Source organism: Electrophorus electricus, chromosome 4, assembly GCF_041902795.1.
Source record: "Electrophorus electricus isolate QZ-2024a chromosome 4, ASM4190279v1, whole genome shotgun sequence".
NCBI classification, from domain to species: Eukaryota; Metazoa; Chordata; class Actinopteri; order Gymnotiformes; family Gymnotidae; genus Electrophorus; species Electrophorus electricus.
The window spans coordinates 35,874,792-35,901,972 of NC_137500.1; the positions used below are offsets into that span (position 1 = coordinate 35,874,792).

General features: G+C 48.2%; 1 protein-coding gene across 13 annotated transcripts in view; it reads right to left on the reverse strand.

The window, feature by feature from the left end:
- pard3bb (par-3 family cell polarity regulator beta b) overlaps window positions 1-27,181 on the reverse strand; it is a 166,413-nt gene that overhangs the window by 117,176 nt on the left and 22,056 nt on the right. For 12 of the 13 annotated variants that reach the window (XM_027025790.3, XM_027025788.3, XM_035523518.2 and 9 more), the window contains one exon: window positions 7,465-7,657. In XM_027025790.3, the coding sequence (XP_026881591.2) occupies window positions 7,465-7,657 (193 nt within the window). Of the gene's footprint in view, window positions 1-7,464; window positions 7,658-27,181 lie in introns of those variants that run through there. The other variant, XM_081713529.1, reaches the window with a different exon arrangement.

Sequence of the window (27,181 nt, forward strand, 5' to 3'; positions counted from 1 at the left end):
GACCTCGCTTAAACTCTTGCGGCTGAATGCGATACACCGCAACGTTCCAACGAAGTGTGAAATCTTCCCAGATGAGCAGAGGCACTTACTGAAGCAAAGGGGACAAAACGCTTGTTCAGAACTGAAGCCGCTGACAACAGCCCAGTGCAGTGGTGCTTAACCTCTGGGCTGCCGTGAGTTAAGGCCAGCTGGAGAATGGCTTTCAAAATAAGAGGCACAGAAAAGGCAAATGTTAGCGGAGACATTTTTGGGTATTCCTTTTCAATAAAACCGTGTTGTCCAAGTGCACAGAAAACAGGTGAGCTGTGCGAGTTGCAAAAACATCCTTAACTAGAGGATTTAAGTTTTTTGCAACATCACTTAAACATTAAGGAGATAACTTAGAAGTTAGATGTTAAAGAAGCAGCTAGTCGCTGTCCCGCGACTGTGCTAACATAACTAAGGTTCAAAGCCTCATATGAGAACATACGCCTGCGTATTATTGAGCTTACAGACATATTTCATTTCTGTACGGTCAGTTATGCCATTTTTATTTCCACTTAGGGGGCGTGGTGTATAACAACATAGACTGAATGTACTACATAGCAAAACAGCTCATTCAGGGCTATGAGACTTTTTAGTGAACACACCCAGCGTGACAGTATTTCTGAAGTCAGCTAGCTAGCCAGTCGCTAGTTACAAAACAATGACAATCTGGCCACAAGAATCATTTACTTACTGCAAGATGCAACATCTTGCTAGAAGTATTTTCAAACTGGCATTAAGCTGCTTCTAACTGATGCTAATATTACACAAATGTAGGAAAGGAAAACCGAATATAAGAATGCAAATTAAGCTGCCCCTTCAATATTCAGGTTTCGACGAATGAGGGCATATTTGCATATTTTGAAGCGGTAACCAATGAAATACGTGCTCATAAAACAGAAACGGACTGAGTTGGGGGAATCTACATAATTCATTAACTGGGGGAAGAAGGCGAGTTGGGGGTGGGGGGCATTCGCCCCTCCCTTCCTCGTTCTCCATCCCTATATGTTGTGCCAGGGCAGAACCCCTCCAAGCCACACCACACCTTCCTGAGTGGCCACTGACGTCACTTCAGTTCTGGATTTGCCTTTAGCCTCAAGGTTCTTGTCCTTTTTCCAGCTTGAACATGGAACGCATCGACGAAGTGTTTGGTTGCTACTGTTGGGTATCGGCGAGAAGCTGTCTAACTGTTATTACTTATTGCTTGTTATGACACCGACTGTCTTAATTACAAGGCACAAGTTCTGACTATAACTTATGTGCCTGCAAAATATTACCAGTTTATTTACCATCACAGGCTGAGGGAGACGCAGGGAGGAAAAACGGGAGACTCGGAGAGAGCGAGAGGGAGAGAGAGAGAGCGGGAGAGAGAGAGAGAGAGAGAGAGAGAGACAGAGAGAGAGAGAGAGAGACAGAGAGAGAGAGAGACAGAGAGAGAGAGAGAGAGAGAGAGAGAGAGACAGAGAGAGAGAGAGAGAGAGACAGAGAGAGAGAGAGAGAGAGAGAGCACATCAGGAGGCTTTAAGGGAATATTTTGTACTTTTTTTCTTTTTTTCTTAACAGCACACATGGCAGCTGCAGCGGTCTCAGAGACGCTGACATTACCCTCGTTCGATTCCGGGCTGCTGCTTCCCTCAAGCACACCACATTTTCAAACTTGTTGCCTTTTACCAACCCTTAAAACACCTCAAACCTGAGTCACGGCACCTGCCATGTTAGTGGGTGCGACAGCAGCAATTGCACTAAATATTAAAGGGCTCGGCGGTGTATGTAATATTTATCCTACGGCTTTGAACAGCTGTTCTGTCATGGAAAGTACAAAGACTGATCTGGCTGGCAGGAATGTGGCTTCTGTTCTTTGGTTAGATCCCCACCACTTAATCGATCACTACAAGATATTTTTACTGCAGTCATGTCAGAGCAGGTCCCATCGTAGAGAGAGACAGGGGTTGGAGAGAGAGAGAGAGAGCACACACTTCACAGTTCCAGCAGGAGGGATACTAGTTCCCAGTCCGACTGTGGCATGCTGGGTCTTCATCCAGCTCTACTCCCCCAGGCCTGCACGCTTCGGCGGCCGTCCTTCCACTATCTCCTGCCCAGGAAGGACAGGCTCTGGTGGGCTCGAACACCCCCAGGGGGGCGTTCGAGCCCTGCCAGCTTTCCCCTCACGGGGGGCGACGGGACAATAAGGGGATGCGGTTCAGCGGCTGGCCCAGCCGGACCCCCGGCCGCTCAGAGGGACAGCCGGCGTGAGGCACCTCTCCATCCAAACAATTAGCCCTAACAAACAGGCCAGCCGAGGAGCGGGGCCTCGAGGCAGAGGCACACATCTCGCCCACGCCACTTCATCAAGGGCACGATAACCGGGGCGGGCCGGTAACAAGCTCCCCGAGAAAGAAACACGCCGGTACTGTACGTGCTCAGCACCTGAACAGAGACATATATCCCAGACGTGGAACACGGGGGGGGGAATGCGCCAGTGGGGTCATTCCAGTTAAACCGAACATGAAAGGAGTATTTGGCCCTTTATATGTGCACCGCCAGTATGAAGAGGGTTTGTGTGTGACAGGTTAGGCTTCGGGCTTGTTTGCAGTTCAGCTGCACTGTTTTAAGACATCACTTGTTGCAGAAGGACATGCTGCTTTACAATCTTGCTTTGTAATTTTTCTGAGCTGAGCCAACATGATATATCAGAGTTGTGTAGAACCTTTCCCCACCCCCCAAAAACACATAAAACATTAAAAATAGAATTTCATTTCAACTTCAGAATCGAAAACCCTATCAAACCTGAAAATATGTACTGTTACATCTTTACTATCCACTGACAGTCATATTCTGGACTGCTTGACCCGACCAGTCAGAAAGCAGAGAGCTTAAATATCTTGTCCCCACCCCCGGAAGGGACCTCACACCAATCGGACTAAACCCGGCCTGAAGGGAACACTGGACAGCCTCCCAACAAAATCACCACACAGCCATAAGCAGCGACAGAGTCTGGGCCACTGCTCCACCCCCTCCACCCTGACATCCACCACCCTCAGTCATCAGGCAGCCGCATGGAGCCATTAGGGCGGATGGAGTGTGAGGTGGCAGCGCGCGGGTTCGGGCGGCGATACGGCAGAGATGGAGGAGCACTCCATCAGGGTGGGGGGGGGGTATACACTCCACTCCACACACCATCTCTCTCCCACTCCATCCACCTCGTTCGTCAGTGCCTCCACCACCCTCCCCTACAATCTCTCTCTCTCTCTCTCTCTCTCTCTTTTTTACCCTTCGTCGGGTTCTGTTGTTTCCTTCCTCTCTCCCTCTCACGGTAACCCTCTGCTACGCACCAGGGGCTAGGGGACTCGTTTAGACGAAGGATCATCAAAGATTCATGACGACCAAAATATTCCAAAAAACAACAGCCTTTAATGTTTAATACCTCATAAATTCAGCTGCGACTGTAAAGAAGCGCTTTAGCGGGCCGTGAGGGATAGCAGCTTGTGGGCAGACAGAAGGGTGACAGACTGTGGAGCCATAAAGCACGGGGATGATACTCCGGCCAATAGAGGGTGGGTCAGCAGGCCTCCTGGGATCCACCAAACATATACAAAATGTATACGTGTCAAAAATATTTGTAGGGTCAAGTATTGATCATTATTCAAAGAGCACCCTAGATGCACTTAAAACCTGGGCTTATTGATTTGAATGAACGAAAAAAATCAATGCTGTTTTCAATCAGCTCTTCGGAAAGAGGTTTGGGGAGAGGCGCGGACATGGGCGTGGGAACGGGCTAGAGAGAGAGGCGGACTGAGGAGGGGAGGCGTAAATCTGGAGGCTTGTGATGGCTCTCCGACAGGCTGAGATCAGAAACACGAACGGAAATCTCGGCCAGACAGCGCCGGAGGACGCCAGTGCTGCTATACGTGTTAACAAAACATCGGGTGGGGGAGGAGCACACACACAGAGGCATCAGCTCCCCGACATCCACCAACTGCCGCGGCGATCCAGGAGGCACGGCCGGTCGGGGCCGGGGTCCCGGGCCCACCCTTGTGCCGGTACTCTGAGCCCATCCCTCTCTGAGCCTGAGCGAATCTGTGCTTCGTCACGCAGACAGAGCCACGGCCTGTACACGGGGCGAAGGTCACGCCCTGACAGTTTTCATAAATACATCAGGGCTGATGAAAGGGAGCAGATTTAGCTGTGCGGATGTCTCTTTGTGCGCGTGTGTGTGTGTGTGTTTGTGCACGCGTGAGGCTCCCTGGTCGCTGAGTGTGTCCACATGGCCCCAGGTGAGACTAGGCAGACGCTCCCTGGCAGGCTGCTCTCACTGGGCTGAATCACACGCTTCCTTCGCGCTCATCCCTCACCTGCCTTGGACTGACGATCTCTCGGTTCTTCTCGGTGGGCACCTCTCTCCTGGATTCCTGCCCCCTCCCTCTCGCCTGTGTCTGCTACATGCCCCTCCCTGCTTCTGGCTGACGGAGGGAGGGGTCACGGCCGACCCTTGGCACCGCTGCCGGCCACATCCCCCACCCACTCTGCACGAGCGGAGCAAGGTCGAGGGTGTCGAAGGTCATTCCCTGCCTCTGCGCTGGGGTCACGCCTGAGGGACACATTACCTTCTGGCCTAAACCAACACGTACTCATGGAGGTTAAAGACAGCACCAGCGAGAGGCACTTAGAAGCCCTCAGAGGACCCCATCATAAACTCCGCAAACACGAGAAGACTGCATCCTGAACATGGACAGAGTCGTCGGTAACCACCCTGTGAGCAGGTGCTGGGGTCTACGGGATACAGATTGTTTTCAAACCAGATATAAGCTCAAAGAAGTAGAAAATGATTGTTTTTCTGTTTTCCTCTCATCTTAAACGGTGGTCCATCATGCTAAATGATCGGGGAAATTCCAAAGCTCGAACATTCCCTAGATAGAGAGAAAAGGGTAAATTAGTGCAGGAGTACGGTCACACCCACCGCGGGACAGCACCAAAGGCGTGTGGCTTTCCTAGGCCCTTGCTGTCTGAGCTCAATGTCACTGAATTCACTTCATGTTTCACTCGACAAAACTCGACACTGGCGTGTTCTTCACTGTAGAGGCCTCCAGCACAGCCAATGATGTATGATCATACAGCGTTTTGCCAGCAGAGTAAAATCAGCCTCCAGTGTGACATCTTTAAACTGGAGGGGCAGCGCGGCAAGCTGCTCTGTACCAGAGCAGAGCGTCGGTCCTGTAGCTACAGAACAAGCCCTGCATGGGAGAACTGACAGCGCTGGGAACTAATGCAGCGTAATGCTCAGAATGGCTGAGCCACGCTGGTGCCAGCAAAGTGCCTATGCCCTCTCTCTGCACCACACTCCTGCATCTCACTCCTGCAGTGTAGAGTTTGAAGATTCACACAAGTAGTTCAGTCAGGCTCTCTCATACTCACACATACACACACACACACACACACACACACACACACACACACACACACACACACACACTCTTGCTCTGTGCTGCTCTTTGGGAATGTTTGTCAAAACCATCATCATCCGCAGTGTATATGTGACCCAGCACAGCATGCCAGGGGAGAGGAGAACCTAGCATCAGCTGCCATCCAACGAATACTCATGTCAACACACACACACACACATTTCAGCATGGCCCTCCAACCAGCAGTGTCTAGCAAAACGACAAGCACCCCCACAGGCAGACGGAGAGCATTTCATTGTCAGGATTTCCCAGGTAATCTTAGGGCTAAATGGTACCCCTCAGTGTCCAGGAGGGGTTGGCTGGACAATGAACAAGCTCTGAGAGCTCATCTATAATCCACCTTCTCAGGCACCACTGGCCTGGGACAATCTGGGGGAAATACCAGCAGGACACAGGAAAAACGTGTGTGTGTGTGTGAGTGTGCGCATGTGTTGTGCTTGTGTGTGTGTGCGCGTGAGATCATTATTTTGATTCAGGTCAATCAAACGTCGGGATATCAAGATAAAATATTTAGGTAATAAATAAGTATGATCTCCAGAAAATCAATTTGAGTTTATGTGAATGTCAGTTATAGAGTTACAAACCCTCATTTCTTTTCCCCACAGGACTCTGCGTGTGTGTGTGTGTGTGTGTGTGTGTGTGTGTGTGTGAGAGAGAGCGCGAGAGAGAGAAATGTCTCCCGCACACAGATGGTTCCATCCCAGATGGTTGTCAGGCTTTGCAGACGTGACAAACTGCATATTTACGGCCGTGGCAAATGAAAGAGGAAGAGACGACTGTGGCAGCCGACACCTCCGCCTTGGTGCAGAGAGCGAGGAGACCAGAGGCTGGCTCAGGAATGCCTGGACCGCGCCGGAAAAATGCACTTTCCAACAAGTTAAACCTTACAAGCTCCCGTCTACTGTTACAATGAAACCTAAAATATGAGGGCTGGTTTTACAAGGAGACATGAAGAGTAAGACAAATGCATGCTCAGAGCACGTGTGTACACACACATATACACACACACACACACACACACACACACGCGCGCACGCACACACACAATTTGTTCACCTTCACTGAGCTTGAATTTCACTGTACAGCTTGTCTGACCTCCCACATATGACAGGACATTAGGGAGAGGGCAGCACATGTTTTCTGCGTTCCCTACGACACCCATCACCCCGTGACCTCTGGGCTCTGGACTAAGAGCGCACACATGCTCAAGAGATCAAGACACCCCGAAGAACAGTAAAAGCACGTCGGGCGGGAAGGTGACGTATCCCGGCCTTTCCCTGCGCCGTGGAAACGAGCGGCTGTTTTCTCGGCTGCGAGGTTCCCCGTGCACCTGGGCGGCGGCGTTGCGCTCTCGTGCGGGGTCTGGGTTAGCGCCAGGTATTACATGTATCCCAACACGGCAATGAAACAAATCAGAGAGACACACAATTCCACTTGAGGAGAGTGGGGCTTTGGAGTGAGAGAGAGATGGAGAGGGAGAGCACTGGAGAGACAGGAAGAGAAAGGACAAAGAGAAAACGGGAGAACGGAGAGAGGGAGAGAATGTAAGAGATCGAGAGAGAGAAGAGAGAGAGGATGGAAGTGAGAGCAGGCACATTTACATCTTAACACGGTACGCGGTTCCTTCTATTACCAGTCTCATTACCATCCAAACTCTAAAGCAATGAGAATGTGTCATTATATTCCTCATTAACTTCTAAACAAAGAAGCAGTCAAAGCCGGGCGCTAACCAACCTTACGTATAAACGAGAGTCAAGCAGCCAGCTAGACTGCCAGTGGAAATGCAACTCTTGGGTGAAACTGTGCCGATGCATCTTAAAATAGAATAAAATTTTAAAAAATTAAAATCTATCTGGCTATGACAATTCAATCTATGCACTCGGAATAGCAAACAGGAAGCATGTCTCTTCTGCCACCGGAGCTCTGAAGGCTTGACGACATTATTAAAAACACTCCTGCGGCCCATCATCCCTCAACGTACTGGATTTGAGGGCGGAGGAGTTGACTTCAATCTCCCCTCCTCTGATTGGCTGGAAGCAGGACAGTTCGGAGTCGGAGGGTTCGGGGCTGGGTTGTCCGGCTCTGCTTCCACTGTTAGCGGGAATGCCACCGCCGCCGCCGAGGCTTGCCGGCACCCTCTGCTGGGCCTCCTGCTCCTCGTACACTGCCACCAGCTGGCCAGGAAACAAACAAAAGCACACAAACCATTCAGGGTTAACATGCACACAAAACACACCATTTTTTCACAATTCTTTGCAGTTTTATCGACAATTGGGGGGGGGGGGGCGCTGGCTAAGCCTCAGAGTTGCTCGAGCCAGCAGTTTCTGGAACCTCACTGCAGAAACAGATAGCGTGAGAACCAGACTCGTGTAATTCACCTGCCACAGCACAGCTATACCACATGAACGTCCCAAACGCTTTAGCCTGAATAAACTGACGCAACACAGAAAAATCCAGCGCACCACAAAATAAAAGTTTTTTTAAAAAGCTTAAATGTTTGGAATCAGTAAAAGCTGTTTTGGGTTCTTCTGCCATTCTGTTGATCACGTGGGTGCAGCTCAGGGATCAGAGCTACAGAGGTTACTTGCAGAGCACCGCGAGACCCACCGTAATATACAGGAATGTCCACACAGTACCTGAGTCTACGGTAGACCTGCAGCCACACAGAGTTCACACACAAGCCTCCATGCGTGTGCGTGTGAACGCAAACACAGTGAGAAAGAGGAAGACAAATCTGCTAACAAAGCCAGAGGTTTCGGGAAGAGGTGCACGATACTAGTTTTTCTGTATTGATCAAATACTGAAATCTTGCATTTGAATATTGTCCAATATCGATACCGATCCAATATTTTTTAATTAAAAACCACTGTGGAGCTGAGGTTCCGTTGTTTGGGAAAAAAGATTGCTGGGGAATTTGTTGCGCAAGATCTATTAAATACGCAATATTTTTACAGATATGCATGGATATGACAGTTTAAAAAAAATTTGCTTGGTTTTCAGTTATGCTGTAATTTCCCCCAGCATGCGCACACACACACACACACACACACACACTGTCTGTTTCTCTCTGCTCAGACTCCTGAAATTTACACTACAGTTATTCTGCTTTTCCACTGCTCATTACCGAATGCAACCATAATTCCACATCAGGCTAATTTTGACATTATAATTATTCTTGTGAATTTCAGTGTTAAATCGCAGTTCTGCTCACTATACGCGCCCCCCCCCCACCCCCCCACCAGGAACTAAGTGAGCAGACAGAGAGAGGCTACATGTACTCTCAAACTAACCTGCTATCATGTGACCATGTAAACCAACCTGGCTGTTATCCTGCAATATATGCTATTTTCAGGCTGGATTTGTGATGGCATCCGATCGCTTTCCTTAAAAATATTTTCTCCTGATATCCAATGCAGCAAATCTTTTTGCTGATATCAACCCAATTCTGATATGTGGTATCGTATCAGTGCCGCCGCTGGTCTCCAGGACCCAAGAGGCCAGGACAAAAAAGGAGTGTAGATGACAGAGGATGGACAGTGGAGAAAAGCTGGTCAAAGAAGAGTGCAGAGAGAGGGAACAGACTGACCGAGAGTAACAGAGGGAGAGAGGAAGAACGGCAGAGCAGCCTAATGAAAAAGGCAGCTGGCAAACCATCCATTCATTATCTTTCTCTTCCCTTCATCTCCACTTAACAAGCTCCAACCCGTGCCCCACACACACACACCTCCACATGCACCGCCACTCTCTCCTCCAGTCATCCACCCATCAATCCATCCATTCGCCCATCTAGCCCTCCATCCATCCGACATCATTTCATCTGTCCAGCTCCTTCTGATATCTCGGCACGTGTTATTTCTGTCCCCACACCACTTACCCACAACTAGCTGTCTTATTTTCACACACAAGCATACACACACACAGGCACGCACGCACGCACACAAACACGGAGAGAAGGGTTAGGGTATGATCAATGTAAGTGAGCTGTGATTTATTCTAAGAGCCTGGAGAGAAGATAGAAAGAAAGAAAGAGAGAGAGAGAGAGACAGAGAGAGAGAATTTCGCCCATGCCACAATATGAGAGTAGAGGAAAGCAAGGAAGGATCACTACAAGTGTTATCAATCTCGATAGTTTTGGGGGGTGGCAGAGAGAGAGAGAGAGAGAGAGAGAGAGAGAGAGAGAGAGAGAGAGAGAGAGAGAGAGAGAGAGAGAGAGAGAGAGAGAGAGAGAGAGAGAGAGAGAGAGAGAGAGAGAGAGAGAGAGAGAGAGAGAGAGGAGAGAGAGGAGAGAGAGAGAGGAAGGAGGGAGTCTAGCCAGGAGCAACAGAGGTATGCCAAGCCCAGCCACCACAGCACTGCCATTACTGTCTCACAGGAGAGCAGCATGGGCACCAGAACAGAGCATGAGCAACACTTACATCTGTACTTATACTGGAAAAACTGTGTTCTCTCCATGACTAATTAAGTGACTTAACTAACTGGATTTAATGGTGCATTATTTTTCCCCTTATAGCAACCCATGCCTAATACTTTTTAAGAAACTTTCTGTAAAGTAAATAAAAGTTAGGGAATATTAGTCTCTCTAAGGATGTAAAGGAGTGCTGTAAGTTTTTAGACTGTAATTAAAGGGAGAGAGTTAGCTGAGATAGATGGGCAGATATGGAGGGGTTAGTGTTGGTGTACGTCTCAATAGAGCAAGGCTTTTTTATCACTGTAAAAGCTCTTTACATGATCTCTCTCTCTTACTCACACACATGCGCGCACACACGCACACATTAGAGAAGATTTGTTCTGTGTGTGTGTGTGTTTTACCCTAATGAACCCAATCCATCTGTTCGGTTACTCTAACCACAGGCCCAGACCTGTTCAACTTCCAACTCTGTGACCCTGACACCACCACCACCCACCCACCCACTCACCCACACACACACACACACACACCCACACACACACACACAGAAGTGCTTGGGCACTGAAATTAGATCAATAGAGAATCTGCTCGATGGTCTTCGCGGACACGTCTTAGTCCTCCCCCGTTTCCTGTTGGGATCCAGAGCAGGCGCACGGAACTGCGCAGCTGCCAGTGCGGGAGTCATCGCAGAGCCACGGCAGTTCGGATTTCAATAAGCGACACGGCCCCCGAGATGGAGAGCGCATCAATAACCGATCCAGCAGGATCAGCAGTGACACAGTCCTTCTGGAGCTCTTAATGACTGTTATTTCTGCGGGTGACAGAGGTGCTAATTAGCATGTATGACAGGCTAAAGCTGAAGGGAGGCTGAAATGGAGAGGCCCCGCTCCATGCGCTGCGGAGAGACACACACCTGCACACACACACGTACAGGTGTGTAAGATGGCTAAATTACATCTGACAGCAGAATCAGAACCTGTCAAGCACAATAACATCCACTAGAAGTTGGGTGACAAACAGAGGTGAGGCAGTGGGGTAGGGTGCTCATTTCCACACTACTCTCCTTTCACTCCTTCTAGATCACTGGGTCACTGTGAGAGGGTGTGGTAGGGTCACACACACACACACAAACACACACACACACACACACACACACAGTCACAGAATCTAGGTAAGGGTTTAGATGAACATAAAGCGCTTTCCATGTCTTCCGTGGCCCAGCACACATGCTGCATGTGCAAACACATGCTTATGCGTGCGCACACACATGTACACCCACACACTTATGCACACATGCATACACACACGCACGTGCACGCCCACGCACTTCTGCGGTGGTCTGGGGACGGGGGACGCAGCCGTGGTGACTGGCGCTCTATGCGTCTGGTAGTTTTGCTTCTTCTGCAGTAAACACCAGATGAAGCGTCCCAGTTCCAAACGAAACAAAGAAATGCAGATCTAGAGCCCAGAACCCAACACCACTGGGACGTCGGTCAGCAGCGAAGCCTGTGGCTGTGTAAGTGCTTTGGGTTTTTAACTTTTCAGATTTTTAACGGTGGAAACAGGGAAAGAGGAAACCTACTGCTGAACAACAACAGCAGGGAGGTTTCAGTGGTACATTTAACCAGCTTCAAGCAGAGTGCTTACAGAGGCACAGTAAACACACACACACACACACACACACGCACACACACACACACGCGCGCGCGCGCATGCACGCACACAGGTACAAAAAGACTGACAGACATTTCAAGAGGATAAAAATGCCCGCCGGAGTGGGTGTGACAGGTGAGGGGATGAGAACAGAATGGTATAACAGCTGCAGTCACTGAGCTCACACGTGCATGCGCACAAATGCACCGTCCCAGTCTGACTGTGTCTATGCATGCGTGCAGGGGAGTAGCTCGCCCTCCGTTTAAGAGGGTCGACCCTCTGCCCCCATCAGCACGCACGCACGATTCTTGTCACAGCGTGGCCGCCCAGCCTGCCGCACTCCGAGTGAACGGACTGGAGGCTCGCGGGTGAGACGCCGTTCAGGGGGAGCAGCGGCGAAAAAATATCAAAAAAGGAAGGGAGGAGCAGAGGCTGAGGCGCGCACGCGTGTGTGTGTGTGTGTGTGTGTGTGAGAGAGAGAGAGAGATGGTCAAGAGAGACTTGGCGTGTTTCTCTGGTAGAGAGGGATGGTGTGTGGATATGAGTAAGTGGCAGAGACAGCGAGAAAGTGTGAGATCCAGCATTAGTATTCAAACACGCATTGTACCTCCTCCAAATGTCAGTGTGTGTGTGTGTGTGTGTGTGTGTGTGTGTGTGTGTGTGTGTGTATGTGTGTGTGTGCGCGTGCGTGCGCGCGCACACGCAATCGCGCACGTGTCTGTGCACGCGTAGATTAACAAGGTCATTATATTGACACGTCATATGAAGCATCTGTTCATCTCAGACTCCACGACCGGATCCACTCTAATTAAAACTGAAGGAAAAAAAAATCCCTTATTACTCTGCTTAGCTGCAACAGCAAATGAAAGGCTTGGCACAGTGAGCGAGGAAGCATTAGGGCTGTATCGGGAGCAGCGAGGAAGGAGGGAAAAACACACAAAGCTCCTCTCCCTGCCAATCAGGACGCTAAGTCCCCATCAGTCTCTGCACATCCCTCTCTACGCGTCCCTCCATCCATCTCTTACACTCCCTCCTTCATTCCTTTGTCTGACTTTCCCTTTCTGTGTCTGTCTCCGTCCATCTCTCTCTGCTTACCTCGTCTCCATGCCTCTGTCTCTCTCTCCTTACACTGTCTCACTGCCTGTCTGTCTCTCTCTCCCTTTCTTTTCCCCCCATCTCCCTGCCATGTGTCTGTCTCTCGGTCTTGTGCTGGGTGCTGTGGACCCTGCTTGTTTAACACAGTGCCCCGGGAGCATCATAAACGCCTCGCTGTTAACGCGTGTGGAGTGGGCAGTAAAACACCCCGAGAGGAGCAGCCAATCAGCAGCCCACGACAACCTTCTTGCGGGGGGGCACCAATAAGAAGCCAAATCAGCTGGTTTATGGAGATGCATGGATATTTGTACTTACACATGTATGACAGAGAGAGAGAGAGAGAGAGAGAGAGAGAGAGAGAGAGAGAGTGCGCAGGGCTACACTGTGTATTAACAGGTACTTCATCATGTAATACCTACCGCACTAGAGTGCACATGAATTAAACCACGACAAGGGCTCTGGTCACAGACAGAGAGACGCAGTTCCATACAATAACTGTGTCGCCAATACATTTATGCTGATATGGAAATTGTGACACTGATATAAATTTTGTGTTTATAGTGAATATTTACATTTATGAATATTTACATTTAATAAAAGTTAGTGGTCTGAATTAAACAATGCCAACCTGGCAGATATGATGGTTAATTGATCTATTAAATAATGGCACTGTCAGCTGTCAATTCCTTAAATTCAGATGAATAGAAACTCAGACAAAATGTACAACCAGCTACTTATAAAAACCATATCACTTCAGTGTAAAGCAGGTAAAACATCTCTGTTTGTTAGGTGGTTGTTCAATACTGAAACACATTCCTTAATGTGGTTCTCTGATCATTTTTTAATGTTCCGGGGCTTTATGCATCACTGCCAATAAAGAACAAAACCTAAATATAATTCGATGTTATGAGCCTAACAGTATATCTATTGAGAATTTTGCCTTCTGCAATTAGTTCTTAGGTAATTAGTTAATTAGTGAGTCTGCGAATACATGCATTCCTGCAACGCCAGGTATTTGTGTCCCGTCAAATGAACGAATCACACGTGCGCCATACGTGCAACTCCCTTCCCTTGGCCTGGCCCGGCCCGTCTGGGCCCTTCCATCCCCTCTCTCTGCTGAGGAGGCAGAAAGCTGGACCGGGCCGAGCTCTGCTCCGGCCGAAGATTTATGACCCGCCCGACACGCTCGCAGCCGGCACCCACAAACATCGATGCGATGTGTGTTCTTTTCATCCCTCTGCTAATCAAATCGATTACTGCGGATTCACGCCCCTCCCCATCCCGCGATCAATGAAATGTTAATCAAGCAAATGTATCGCTACGCGGGCGCCTGTCGCTGGCTCCTAGGGGCGCCCAACTCTGTTGCCGTGGCGCTGTGGGGAAGGAGGCATGAATCATGGCCAGGCCCTGCAGAGTCAGCGCCCCGAGTGGATTGGCCGGCTGCTTTACGGCCGTAAACAACGCTGCCCCAGGCAGCCGGTCCGCACAGGGGGATCCATTTAAAGACACGTCTTCTCCTTACAGACAAGTTCGCAATTAGGCCTGCCGTAAGCAATCACATCTGTACGCAAGTAATTGGCCGATTACATTTTGAGTGGTGACCTAAAAAAAAATTTAAAAATTATTTTAAAAAATCAGTCACCAGCAGTCATTGCAGAAACTCAGTTGACAGTTTTCTGCGTTTTCTTTGTTTTTGTTTAGATTGCACTTTGTTGGTTATTTAAACCTTAATTATTAGTCTACAATATCTCATAAAACACCACCACCCGACACTGTACTTACTGTCCAGAAACTGAGGTGTTTTTTAATGACTGGATCCTATTGGGTGCGTTACCATGACATCAGGGTGCAGCTCCAGCACGGCGGAAGAGCACAGCACCACTGCTGACTACGCCTGTAATGCCACACACATGCGGCCATTTCTAAGTTATCACCTGATTTTCAGTATTTTATATGTAAATTGTAATAAAATGGATTGAATCTTTGATTTTACAGAGCTCAGATTATACGCTACATTGGTTGGTTTAGCAACGTAATATGTCCTTATGCAAAACAATGGTATCTTCTAAAACAGGACAACCAAGATATAAATGATGCAAAAGGCAGAAATAAAACCTTATCTACCAAGTGTGTAAGGAGCCTGAGAGGAACAGGAATAATGGAGATTTAATTCTGATGTTTAGGACTAATGACTCGGTATTACATTTACGGCATTTAGCTGACCCTTTACCCAAAGTCAACTTACAATTATGAGTGAGTACAACTTGAGCAACTGAGGAGGGTTAAGGGTCTTGATCAGGGGCCCAACAGTGGCAGTGGTGGGGCTTGAACCAGCAACCTTCTGATTACAAATCAAGTACCTTAACCACTAATGTGATGGAGTGGGGGAATACCTAACACCACCTGACCAGTGATGAAGAGTGGGGGAACTCAGACTACAAGAGCATTATTCAGTCTGGGTTTCAAAAGGAAAACCAAAATTAAAACCCTAAAAATTAAGCATGCATTATATAAGTGAAAGTCCCAAAGTTCTGCTAAACTATAAGAAAACTCATTAATAATTTTTTTTTAAACATATTTCCATAATATTGATGTTGGACCGGTGCCCTATTAGTGATACTGTAACATGGCCTATAATTTTTTAATCCGTTTGGTGGTAGAATGTTCAGTGACAGCCTGGACAAAGAGTTTAAAACAGCAGCTGGTGGGGAGGAAAAGGCCCATGAGAAGAGCCAAGACTAAAGGCCCCTGCAGAGGGGGAGAATAGAGGGAGTGGTACAGTCCACTTACAGGAAGCCAGTCAGGGTATCGGTGGGCACGCTCTCACACAAACAGCGAGAGACGAGGCAGAGGTTGGCATCTCCAGCATGTACAAATCTCAGCTCTGAGACAGGAAGGTGTCCTCCAACCTGTGCCCGTTCGTGACGGCATACACACCAGAGCTACCAAAGCACGTGCTCTGGACACGTGTGCGCGTACGCGCGCAAACACACGCACACACAGACGCACACACACACGCGCGCATTTGTTTGCATACACATTTCTCACATTTGTTAAAAATAGAGTATTTACGCACAAAAAGGGTGTCTATTAATGCATGCTTCTTTATAAATACATCTAATTTTCACGACTTTCTACCACTGCAAATCAATTCATATCTGTAAAGTAATAACGTGTTTTCTTCAAAAATCAAAACAAACTCACAGTGTGTATTTAGATGTTGTAATGTTTTTGGACAGAACAACCTGAATTCCTTCTAACTTCCAACTGAAAAAAGACCCCGAACAAAGCTTCCAACTGAAATGAAAGCATGATTCCCATTAGTGTTTCACCTAGTGATGAATCAAAACACACAAAACACAGTCACAGTGGGCCAATATTCTACCCCAAACTGCAGTCTGCTCCCCTCACTGCACTCTACAGTCTACATCTACCGTCTACTCCCCAAACCAGTCTACAGTATACTCCGCATACCAGTCTACAGTCTACTCCCCAAACCAGTCTACTCCCCACCCCAGACTATAACACACTATTTTTGTGTAGTTATAACCTAACCGACCTACAAATAATACCAGATGAAACAAGCCTGTTCATCCACAATCAAAAACAAGCACCTTTTATTTTTGGAGGGATTTAAAACACACATCCAGTGAGTTCCACACTTTGGCAGACACACACACCATTACAGACAGCTAAACTCCCTGGCAGTCATTCTGCACTAGCAACCACAATCCCAACCTCCTGCAACATACGCCCCTCGCTTCACAGAAACTTCCAGAACAAAACAAACTACACAGCTCAGAAAAGCCTGTCCTGTTTCCAAGTGTTCCAATTTACCTTTCAGATTACCAGCAGGGTTATTGATTTACGAATTTTTTTAGTTTCTTTTTTTGACTTCCCTTCCGCTCTTTTTTAAGTTGTTGGGGAGCTGGACCTTCTCTCTTCGTTTTATACGAAGATTTTGAAAATCTTTGGACACAAAAAAGGACCATCTCTTTATAAACACACACACACACTAACTCACTCACACGCCAAAAAAACCCCTTACCGAGCATAGATTGTCAGCACCCTCTAGCTTTTGTAGGGGTCAACTGCATCTAATTTAAAGCATCTTAACACAGACTCGCATGAACACACACACACACACACACAGACACACACACACACACAGACACACACAAACGTTCAGCTGTACGGTCATGCTCTGAACACACTCGCCCGTACTCCTGTGGGAGTGTTTTCCACTCACTCCTTCACAGCCTTCATACGACGCTCTTACATGTCCATCAATCCAACACAGCGCTTCCATCCTAACCATAGCATCTCAAATGAACCCCCTCTGATTCCCTGATGACAGAAACAGCACAGTAGAGACTCACGCACACACACACCCACACACCCACACCACACGAGGTTGGGTATAATCACACACCCTCTGTCTGACTGGAGTGCTGAACTATCTCTCATTACAAAAATGAGCAGCATTTGCATGTAGTCAGTATTCTTAATCAGCCTCACACTGTCTGAACACAAGTGCTTCTTAGGGGATGGCGGGAGGAGCTCGGGCCCCACTGGCTGCACACAGGATTGGCTGGAGCTGCACAACACGCGGGCGTTCCGGTCACCCGAGGAAGCAGGGCTGACGTGCTGCTGCGCCTATGGGGCAGAGGAGCCAGCCAGCAGGGCGGCGCAGTGGTGCTGTCGGTGCTGCCCAGCAGGGGCGCCTCTACCATCTGAAATCCTCAGGTAGTGGCTGGTAAGGGTGGCCGCCAGGGTCACTATCTGAGATCTTTATTAACTGAGCGCAAGTTTAGTTCATGTATAAATCAAAGTATTGAAGAATGTGGATTTATGAGGCCTTAACGATAATCATATTCTAAGTGCTCCCACTCGTGCACATCCTAAAACAGGCTGTTATCTCCTTTAAACGTGATCCAGATGCATCACGAGACCTATTAAAAATGGCCATTTGAGGGATGGTTTCCTTTATATAATATTGATCTGTAAATTAAACTATTACATGGTTTCATAATTTCACAAATTTACAATCTTCACTACAGAAATGTAGAAGTATTTTATAGACCAATACATTTACAGACTGAAAGAGACATTTCATCAGTGCAACATCTTAACCCAACAACCTGTCCAACCTATGAGAAACTGAAAGAATAAGGACAGCCCTGTTTTAGTAACCTATCTCGTTAACTAGTTGTGGTAGGTTTGTTTATGGTGTCAAGACAAACAGTTGTCTTCTTTGCATAGTTGGGCCATCTTAGTCACCTGACCTTCTGTGTGAAACTGAGCAGATTTGTTTTCTGGCCAGCCATTCTGTGATCACCGCTCTTTTTAAAAACCAGTGCTGTTCCCGCCAATAGAATTTCATCCTGGACTAATGTGCTAAACTCTTCAGCTATTCCAGAACAGAAACATGCAGGCCTAGACCATCCAGAGGACTTCGACGGGGATGGATTGCATGTGCACCTGTGTGAGCCAGCCCTCCGGAACGCCCCCTCCTCGAGGATGGCCAGAGCTCTGTGAACCTTTTCCCATGCTCTGGGGACATCGGAAGGCCACCCACAGATCCAGCATATATTAATGTACAAGCCCAGCCAGTCTAACAGCTGGTACATGGTGGGACGTGAGCGGACAGCAGATTACGCTTACGCCAGCCTGTTTCTAGACCGCCTAGGGCGTGAGGATCACGAGGCGTTCTGCGTTGGCATAGCTTCAGATTTTATTCTCTGATCCAGCGAGGATCTGGTATTCACACGCCATCCTTCATCTGATCAATTCTGAAGGCAACTTTAGTGGGCGTTTTTAAGGCCGTGTCAATTCCATTAACATGAAGTACCACTTTGCTTTACCATGCACGACGGCAAAGCGCGTATCGATTATCTACAAATCACCGGCAAAGTCGCTAGGAGTAAACGGTGGGGAGAAAGACACCACTGACCACCCACCCACCCACAACCACACCTGTACCCACACGCCCCCAGAGCTCCCAGATGGGCGAGACTACAGTGAAAGGGTCAGGGAGATGAATGATCCATAAGCGACCGATCGACGGCTGCGGTCTTCGTTTCACGTGCGCCGCGCTGCGTGGATGAGCTCAACTAACCTCTTCTGCACAAGCCGCACACTCCTGGCCTCCCTCCCCGTCTCCGTTTCTGCACCCTCTCCTCCCTCTCCTGCACAAACATATTTGGCCGGAATCTGCCTCGACTCTACCGGGTGCTTGGAAGGCAAGTTACGTTAACAGACTGAATAATCAGACATGGGCGCCGCTAGCAGTTTCCAACCTCGACGCTCAACCTCACCCTCGTGAATGAACTACTCGGCGGAGATGAAGCAATTAACACGGCGTGTTAGGGAGCCAGATTAATCCGCTACACCCCAGCCAGAGCCGGAGTACCCATCAGCCCTCCACCCCATGTCTGACGTTTCCTATAAACCGAACACGTAGCCCGTTAACTTGGCCCGGGCTTCTTCAAATCTACGAGCCAAACTGGGCACCCAATGATGTCCTGAAGGTGCAGTGCAGTAGCCTGTCCAATCTCCCTAAGCACAAGAAAATGCACTTTCGAGATTCGATGCATCAATGCCTATTACCACTCTTGCCGCAGCCCGTCTGCATCGTTCTCCTGATCACTTTACTATAGTTCCCTCTTTCTCTCTCTCTCCCTCTCCCTGTGCTCCCAATCCAGTGCATTCGATCCTCCAGGGGAGAGCCGAACGGAGCTGCTAACTCTTGCTCTCCTGTTAGCCTGATAGCTGTTGTACATTACTGATGTTGTTATTATTATTTATAAAGACTCATAAAGGCAGGGGGTAAAGTGTCCATAAATCAGCTGGGGCCCGAAGGCGCCGGGAGGTCTGACACCTCTTATTTCTCACACCGTACACAAACAGAAACCATTTTCATTCATCACGCCGCCCTGGCAACACTGCGCTCTATATTTCTTGTTCTTCGGTTCTGCCCCCCTGTATGTTTGTTGGTTGGTTTATGCGGTATACCCCCGTCACCCTGACGCCCACCTCCACTCCCTCACCACCCCCCACCCCCACCCCAGTGCGCCGCGCTCTTGCTGGCTGTACGAGCGTCGTATCCACAGGGGCAGCTGGAAGAAAATGGAATGTGTGATTAACCTGTACCCGTCGTTGCTCCCTAACCTGTGGGACACAGGCAGCCTGAATGGGGTCCTTTCACAAGCTGCCCGAGATAAGTGCCTGAGGAAACCGGCCCATGTTATTACAGCTCTGCAGCTCTATACCGCAGAGAAAAAAGGGTCTTATTAGCACCCAAGTAATTGAGGTGTCTTTTCCCGCAGCCCTTTGGCTATTTTTCTTGATTATTCATCCTTATTCTTTCTTTTTTTTTTTTTTGTTCTCTGCCCTGCCCCTCTCCTTCAGATTCAGGAAGGCGGCCATTAGCCTAAAGTAAGAGACGCCATGTCAGTAACATTTGCATCTGTCTCAAGTCCTGTTAGCATTCATACAGAGTCCTACAAAAAAAAACCTTGAAAGCAACCAGACTTCTGCTGGGTCCCCCCCCCCCCCTTGTGCCTGGATGTTTCCATTTCTTTAGAAGGTCTACTAAGCCTGTGGAAAACACCGCTACGGCTATGACAAATTTTTGTGGTGATATAAGACATTAAAAATGTAATAAAATTTCAGGCGCTCCCAGTGTAGGTTCATTTCTAGCTGAAATAAAGCCCAGAAGACCACAGTCCTCTTGGCGGTCCAAGATCATTGTTCATTTCGCCAGGAGAAAGACACTCTGCATTGGCCAGATGACATTTATTGCCCGTCCGTCTGCAATTTCACAGCGCTGATCAAAACAACAGTCTGAATCCTTGATCCAGAGGGCATGGCCGCTCCGCTGCCTTGAACCGGAGCGACCAGGTTTCGGTCAGCCCGACGACGGTTCTGTTTCGTCGGGTCCTCCTCCATTCGCCACGACCGTCACGAAGCCAATAAACGACGGCGTGGAGCAGTGCCGGCGGATTTACGGTTCCTGGGCCGAGCAAAGGCTGACGCGGCACATTCGTCTCATCGCAGTCATATCTCTCGATTGTCCATATGGCATAATGCGACAAGCTGTGCACGCTGGGAAAGCAAAGTTAAACAGTGTGTCCCTGCGGAGAGTAACGAGCACGCGTCAAGGCGGGCAGCCGTGCCTGCTAGACCCGGAACACGCACAGCAGACAAACACATTTCATGACAAAGGACGCCACTTTTTAGATATTACATTTTCTAAACCTAGGAAAACTGGCACTGGTGGGGATTTCAGGCAGCCTAAAAGCATCTAACAATCCACATGGAAAAAAAGAAAAACTATTTGCATTACCTATTTTTGAATTACATGTAGAAACGCATTATGTATATGAAAATCAAAGAGCCGTTTTATAGTCGTTAGTGTCTTCGCGTTACGTTAAAAAACGTGGCGGCCGTCTCAAGCCCCAGCTCCAGCTTCCACAGTTAGGTGCACACGCCCAGGCCCTGACCATAAACACCACCAACTGCGAGCAGTTATTCACAGTTATGGGGGTGAGCGGAGGCCAGTGGTATCAGGGAGCCAACACTTCAGACAAACAACCACTGGGCTATTACCACTCCACGGCTTCACCGGGAGAGGTCTGTACCGGGCAGGGGCTTGCGCAACGCTGCCCGTAACCTCGCCTCTGACGTTGTGAAGTGACGCTCCGCGAAGGCAAGCACGGCCTCACAGTGGGAGGACGGAGAGATATCTGTTCATTTGCTTCCTCCACAGATGAGCGGAGCCTAGCGAAGAGAAATGGAACAAAAGTTGCAGCGGCATCCTCGAGGGTCTTGGAGGTCAATGCCATGAATTGCTCCCCGTTGATGGGATTAGGCGGCGTGGGCGGATATTAGTCACGCGGGCCGGCACCCTGGAGCTGATGGCTTACTCTGCTCGCATGTCCCAGAACACTGCTTGTTGGGCGAACTGGGAAAAAGCTTGCAGGAGTGCATCAGAACATTCCACCACTGGTACGCACCAGTCAAACCAGCAGGACCAAGCTTAGAACGCAGGCGGAGTCTGCTCTGGGTGTCAGACATGGGTAAGAGTGGTCTGTTCTGCGCTCTGACATGAGTGGGTGGTGGCTTGCCTGAAGCATACAGTCAAATGAGCACGTCAGGCGATGGTCTATAAGGTAACTGGAATTTGGAGCAGGATTTTGGGTTTGGGATTTGTGTACCTGGCAGGCACAATTCTTGCCATATTTCATTTATAGCGTTTGGCAGATTCTCTAGAGCGATTTACATATTTTATAAGCATAAGAGTATCTGTGCTCCCTGGGAATCAAACCCATGACTTTGGTGTTACTAGTACCTTGCTCTAATAATAATAAGTTAGATTTATATAGCGACTTTCAAAAAGTCGCCTTACAAACATGGTGAGTGGAAGTACTGAGAGAAATTGCTTTAAAAAGGGTTTTAAACTGGGATTTAGAGGTAGAGAGAGAGGAACAGGTGTGAATAGGTGTAGGAAGGGATTTCCAGGGAGAAGGTGCACTGACACTAAATGGCCTAAACCTGGGGCCAGTGAGGAGACCTGTATGTGCGAGATGGAACGTATGGATGGAGCATTCTGTAATATATGAGGGCACATGAAGGCCATGAAGTGCATCAAGTGCTTTTTGCTCTACCTTTACCAGGAATGCAGAGGATATTGCGGTGCACACGCAGTCATGATGCCCCAGCAAAGAACAACCATAGACATTTCCTACATCTAAGATGGTTTATTGCTCATAAAAGCTCTGAATGCGCTGGATGCATTAATACATGTAAACGGGAAATTGCATGCCAAGTTTCTCCACTGCCAGACTAGTGCTACCATCATCGCACAGGACTCACTAACTAATGGTTAGATTTATCACACTGGTAAACACTAGATACTAAACTGGCAAGAAAATCAAGAGACTAAATAAATAAATAAATAAATAGATAGATAGATAGATGTAAAAAAACCCAAAACAAAACAAAACAAAAAAAAACCACGTCTGTTAAAATAGATACTATTCCCAGTCAGGGAAACTAAGGAGGTTTCTTCACATTACAAGAACATTACTTGCAAATCATGAAGGCTTGTGGGCATTCTCAGGAGCAGGCTGGCGTTTAGCAGCCTACATTTTGGGTGGGGAACCCAGTAAATTCAGTGACCAACCAGGCGACTGATACTTTACGCATGGCCGGCTTATCCTCCCCGCTGCTCCTTCAGTGCAGCTGAGCGGAGCAACACACCTGGACGGCGAAGCAGATAACCACGCGGCTTAAGTGGCTGTGAAATGCCAAGACGGGTCGCTCGGTATCCTGGACCGGAACCACAGTACCGTGCAGGTGCAGAGCAGGATGCCCCACCACCATGCAAAGCTGCTTGCGGACTGACGCCGACGACACATCCTGTGCGACTTTCTTGATGCGTGTGAGGCTGAGGGTGCATGGATAGTCTAGCATGCATCAGACTCTGCAGTCATTCAACTGACTCATCCACACGGTACCCAACAATAGGTTATTGCTTCCTAAAAGGCTCTCACCAGATGAGATTAAATTTTTTAAATACAGCAATTAGGATATTGCAGATGTGGGTTTTTTTGGGGTTTTTTTTTTTTCCTGAATGAGGATCAAGGGAGTGGAGCAAAATTACACCTGCCCGTGGCTGGAGCTAGCGCTGGCATCCAAGATTAATATTTTAGTAGGGCAAACCTTCTAGAAGGGAGGTCCACTTCTCATCTCTCATCTCTCCCAGCACTCCATGTTGCCTGGAAACTGCCTTAATGGCACATCTATTTCAATATCCTTTCATATGTATTCCGTATGTATTATTCAGACATTTAATATCTTCTTAAACTCCCTCTGGGTATTTAGGAGTTTCAGACTGTATTTAGTTTCCCTTCTCCGTGCATGGTGGGGTCGGGAGGGTGTTGGCGAGGTCATACCCCCTCGTGAGCGCATCAAAGCTGGCTGGCAGCGTGCATGGGTGGTAGGAATGTCGCTGAATGTACAGAATGTAGTTCTGGGACTGAGAAACACGAGCTAAGACTTAAGAGAGGGTAACGGTAACCATGTGTGACAAAGGTTTCGGTGCAGGCGGGGTGTAACAAACAGGTTACGGGTTCTGCTGTGGCAACAGCCTTTGGTCAGGGGACGAGCACGGAGCACTGTGTCTCAGGAATGGAAAGGATGGAAACTGGGAAATTGCTCCATGGAAGCGAGTAGGATGTGCAGTCCCTGTATAGTTAAGAGAACTTAATTCCTTAAGACGTGCTGAAGACCGCGGACCGCCTGAGACGTGCAGAAAATGAATCTCAATAAAAAAGCGTTAACTGCCAGGAGTGATTAAGAAAAACAACAGAAGCAGAGAGACAGAGTAATTACGATCTGTCTCCTTCAGCGTCATTAGTGGAGTGGGCCTTCTCACCCTGCCATCTTTCTTTCTTCGAATGCAGTCGCTGTTGCCATGGTGAGCCAAACTCAGATCCCATTTGGCTCTCAGCATGACCCAGCTGTTTACCACTGTGGTTGTCAGTGGGAAAACACACACACGCACACGCGCGCACACACACGCACACACACACACACACACACACACACACACACACACACACACTTCTTCACTATCCAAATCCTTGACCAATCAAACTCTTTTGTCTAGTTTATTCTATTAGCTACAAAGTAAGCCTTGGCTACAAGGGCACATCCCTGGACAAGTTTGTCTCAACATGTATGGAAACCTGATCTAAAACTCTATATTTTGTCACACTATGTTACAGACTATAAGTTATTAACTAAGCACTAAATATCTGATCTGACATTTTCTGAGATTCTGGCATTTTTTCCCCAATCACAAAATGTTCAGTTTGCTCAAAGGGGGGGGGGGGGGGGATGTTGGGTTCACTGGTTAGAGCGTACCACCCTAACAAAGTAAATGTAATAGCTTAAATCTTATGATCTCAGCTGGGAGGAGAAGAAAAAAGCCAAGACATGTGTGGTGAATGTGAATCAAGTGTGGTGTTGATGTCTTTGGAGAGACTGCGTGTCCTTCACACACACCACCACCACCACCATCACATGGATTTCTTGGTGCCTTTCAATAAACTGCACACTATCTGGCAAGCGTGGAATACAAGGCTACTAACCCTAGTAGCTCTACAAAACTTGAAAAGACTCTTGAAAAGGCTTATTTTTGGTGAAGCGCACACACAAAAAACAGGGGCCACTTCATGATGTAGCTCTGGTAAGTTCTCTTTCTTCTTTTTTTTTCCTCTTTCAAATCAATTCAAAGCCAATCACATCAGCGCTACCGGGAGGCACTGGCCTGCCCTGAATCAGCCTTCTCGGCACGAGCTCCGCAGATCTAGAATGGAGTTACGGCTGCGGAAGACGAGCGTGGATCTAATTTTACTGCGGTTGCTGTAACTTTTCCGTCTCGCCTACGCGCCGGCCGGCCTTGTTTCTATTAATCACGCATGGGTCAGCTGGAGCCTCACGCTGGGCACTTTTACTTTAAGGGTGAGTAATCGCTGCTCGACCGGTCCCTAGGAGAGCTCGCTGAAGGCAATGATTGGGATGCTTTTTGGGGTTCACTCCGGCTCCACAGCCTGGAGGCGGAGCTTTTAATTACACTGTTGATCAGGCATAATGAAGTGAAAACATAGTAATGTTATTTCATGTTTGTGTGTTTTTCCACCACTGCTAGTTAGGAGGCCTGAAATATTTACTGCATTTGTCTGCCCAATCTTGGCTAGATCCAGTGGGCTAACATGCTGTGGGTGGAATGATTCCCAATCCAAATGCATAAGTCTAAATCCTTATGAGCAATCAAAACCAGCCCGCAATCAGCAGCTGAAGCCTCATCAGGCGCCAGTCTGGGATTCAGCTCCATATCTTCCCCATGGTCAGCGCTGCTGTGTAACCACCCTCACCGTCCCGAGGTGAAGAACAACTGTGTCCTCCTGAAGGTGAGTGACGGGAATTATGTTTTATGGCTTCAGAGGCCATCCATCCGGGTTATGCAATTAGAAAGTCCCGTTATCGCAGCTCGCCCATCTGCAGAGGCCCGGCCTATAGGACTGTCTGCATGAAATTACCATGTCAATGTATGTAAATCTCACAGGCCTTGCAGACTTAGACAACCGACTGCAGCTGTGTAACCTCTGCCCTCAAAAGGCCTGAGTTGTTTCGACTGGAAATTAGCCTGCGTTCTTAAGGAGCGCACATTCGGATTGCTTGATTTGAATAACGCGCAAGGTCAACACGGAGGGTGCAACCCGTTTTGGCTAACGCAAACATGCAGTCACAAAAAGACCAAAATTCCACTCAACATGAATAAAAGTCGGACACGTTGTTCATCGTTTTGTTGAAATTCCTTCAAAGTGGCGAGAAGTCAACAGTTAATACACCTGACAGCTTGCAGAGAGGAGGAGATAACGGAAACGGGCACCTCTGATGGGCCACCATCTAAATCAAGTGCAACCGTTCAGATAATTAATTAATCTGCCAGTGCAAGTGGGAAACGAAAATAATAACAATAGTGTCGGTGCTTAAGCGGAGCCAAGCAGCGGGTCCCAGGTGCAACTTCTTGCTTTAATTGAGAGTGAAAGATCATTAAGAATCTCACTTTAACATTTCATACACTCAGCCAATTAACCCGGCGCACTCCTTCTGGGTCACACGTATTATATAGGGGCCTGCCTGCTGCACTTAACCGAAGAGTGAATCACAGACCGTTCTCGGCATTACTGAAGGAGAGAAGGAGGTGGCGGCTAAGTGACTGAGCTTAGTGCGCTGTGGTCCATGGAGACTGAACACGGTGACACGCGTCTGAAGAGGAATATACAGCACAGGCTGTATTTTAAGCCGATTATGCACAATGAAAGGGAGCGGTTGCTGTATTTCAATAGCTGGAAGCTATTGTGCAGAAATAATTTGGAGGTGTTGGTAGGGTGAGGGCAAAATACCTGGCACAAAAAAAGGTAGTATTTTTTTTTTTTTTCAGAGGAAGTTTCACTCCTTGGATGGTTTTACAGACTGCACCCTTCCTTAACCATTGGACACGCAGCAGATCGACGGTCCGTGCATTAGACAGATGGTGGAGTGTGTTCGTGGGACGTGTAAGTGAGTGTGCAACATTCAAATCTGGGCGGAATTAGATTACGTTTTAGCGTCATCCCACCTCACTGCCTCAAGATTCTGGAAAACGCAATTACAAAAGCTTCGCCCATGGCGGACGAAAGACAAAACAGCGCCATAAATTAGCCCGATGAATTAAAACCGCCATTTAATACAATTTCCTCTTCCTTTTATTGTTGTTGCACCAGATGTTGGCATGTAAGCAATCAAAGTAATGGAACATTACAATCTAATCCGAAATGCACCTACAGCCATTCTCTCCGGCGCGCTGAGTCAACGGGGTAGGTGGGGCACTCCGAAAGATTTAGGAGGGCGTTCCATCAGAGGTGGCACCACGCAAGATCCGACGGGCGTCTTGGATCCTGCCATACGCAAGAGTTCATGTTCTGCT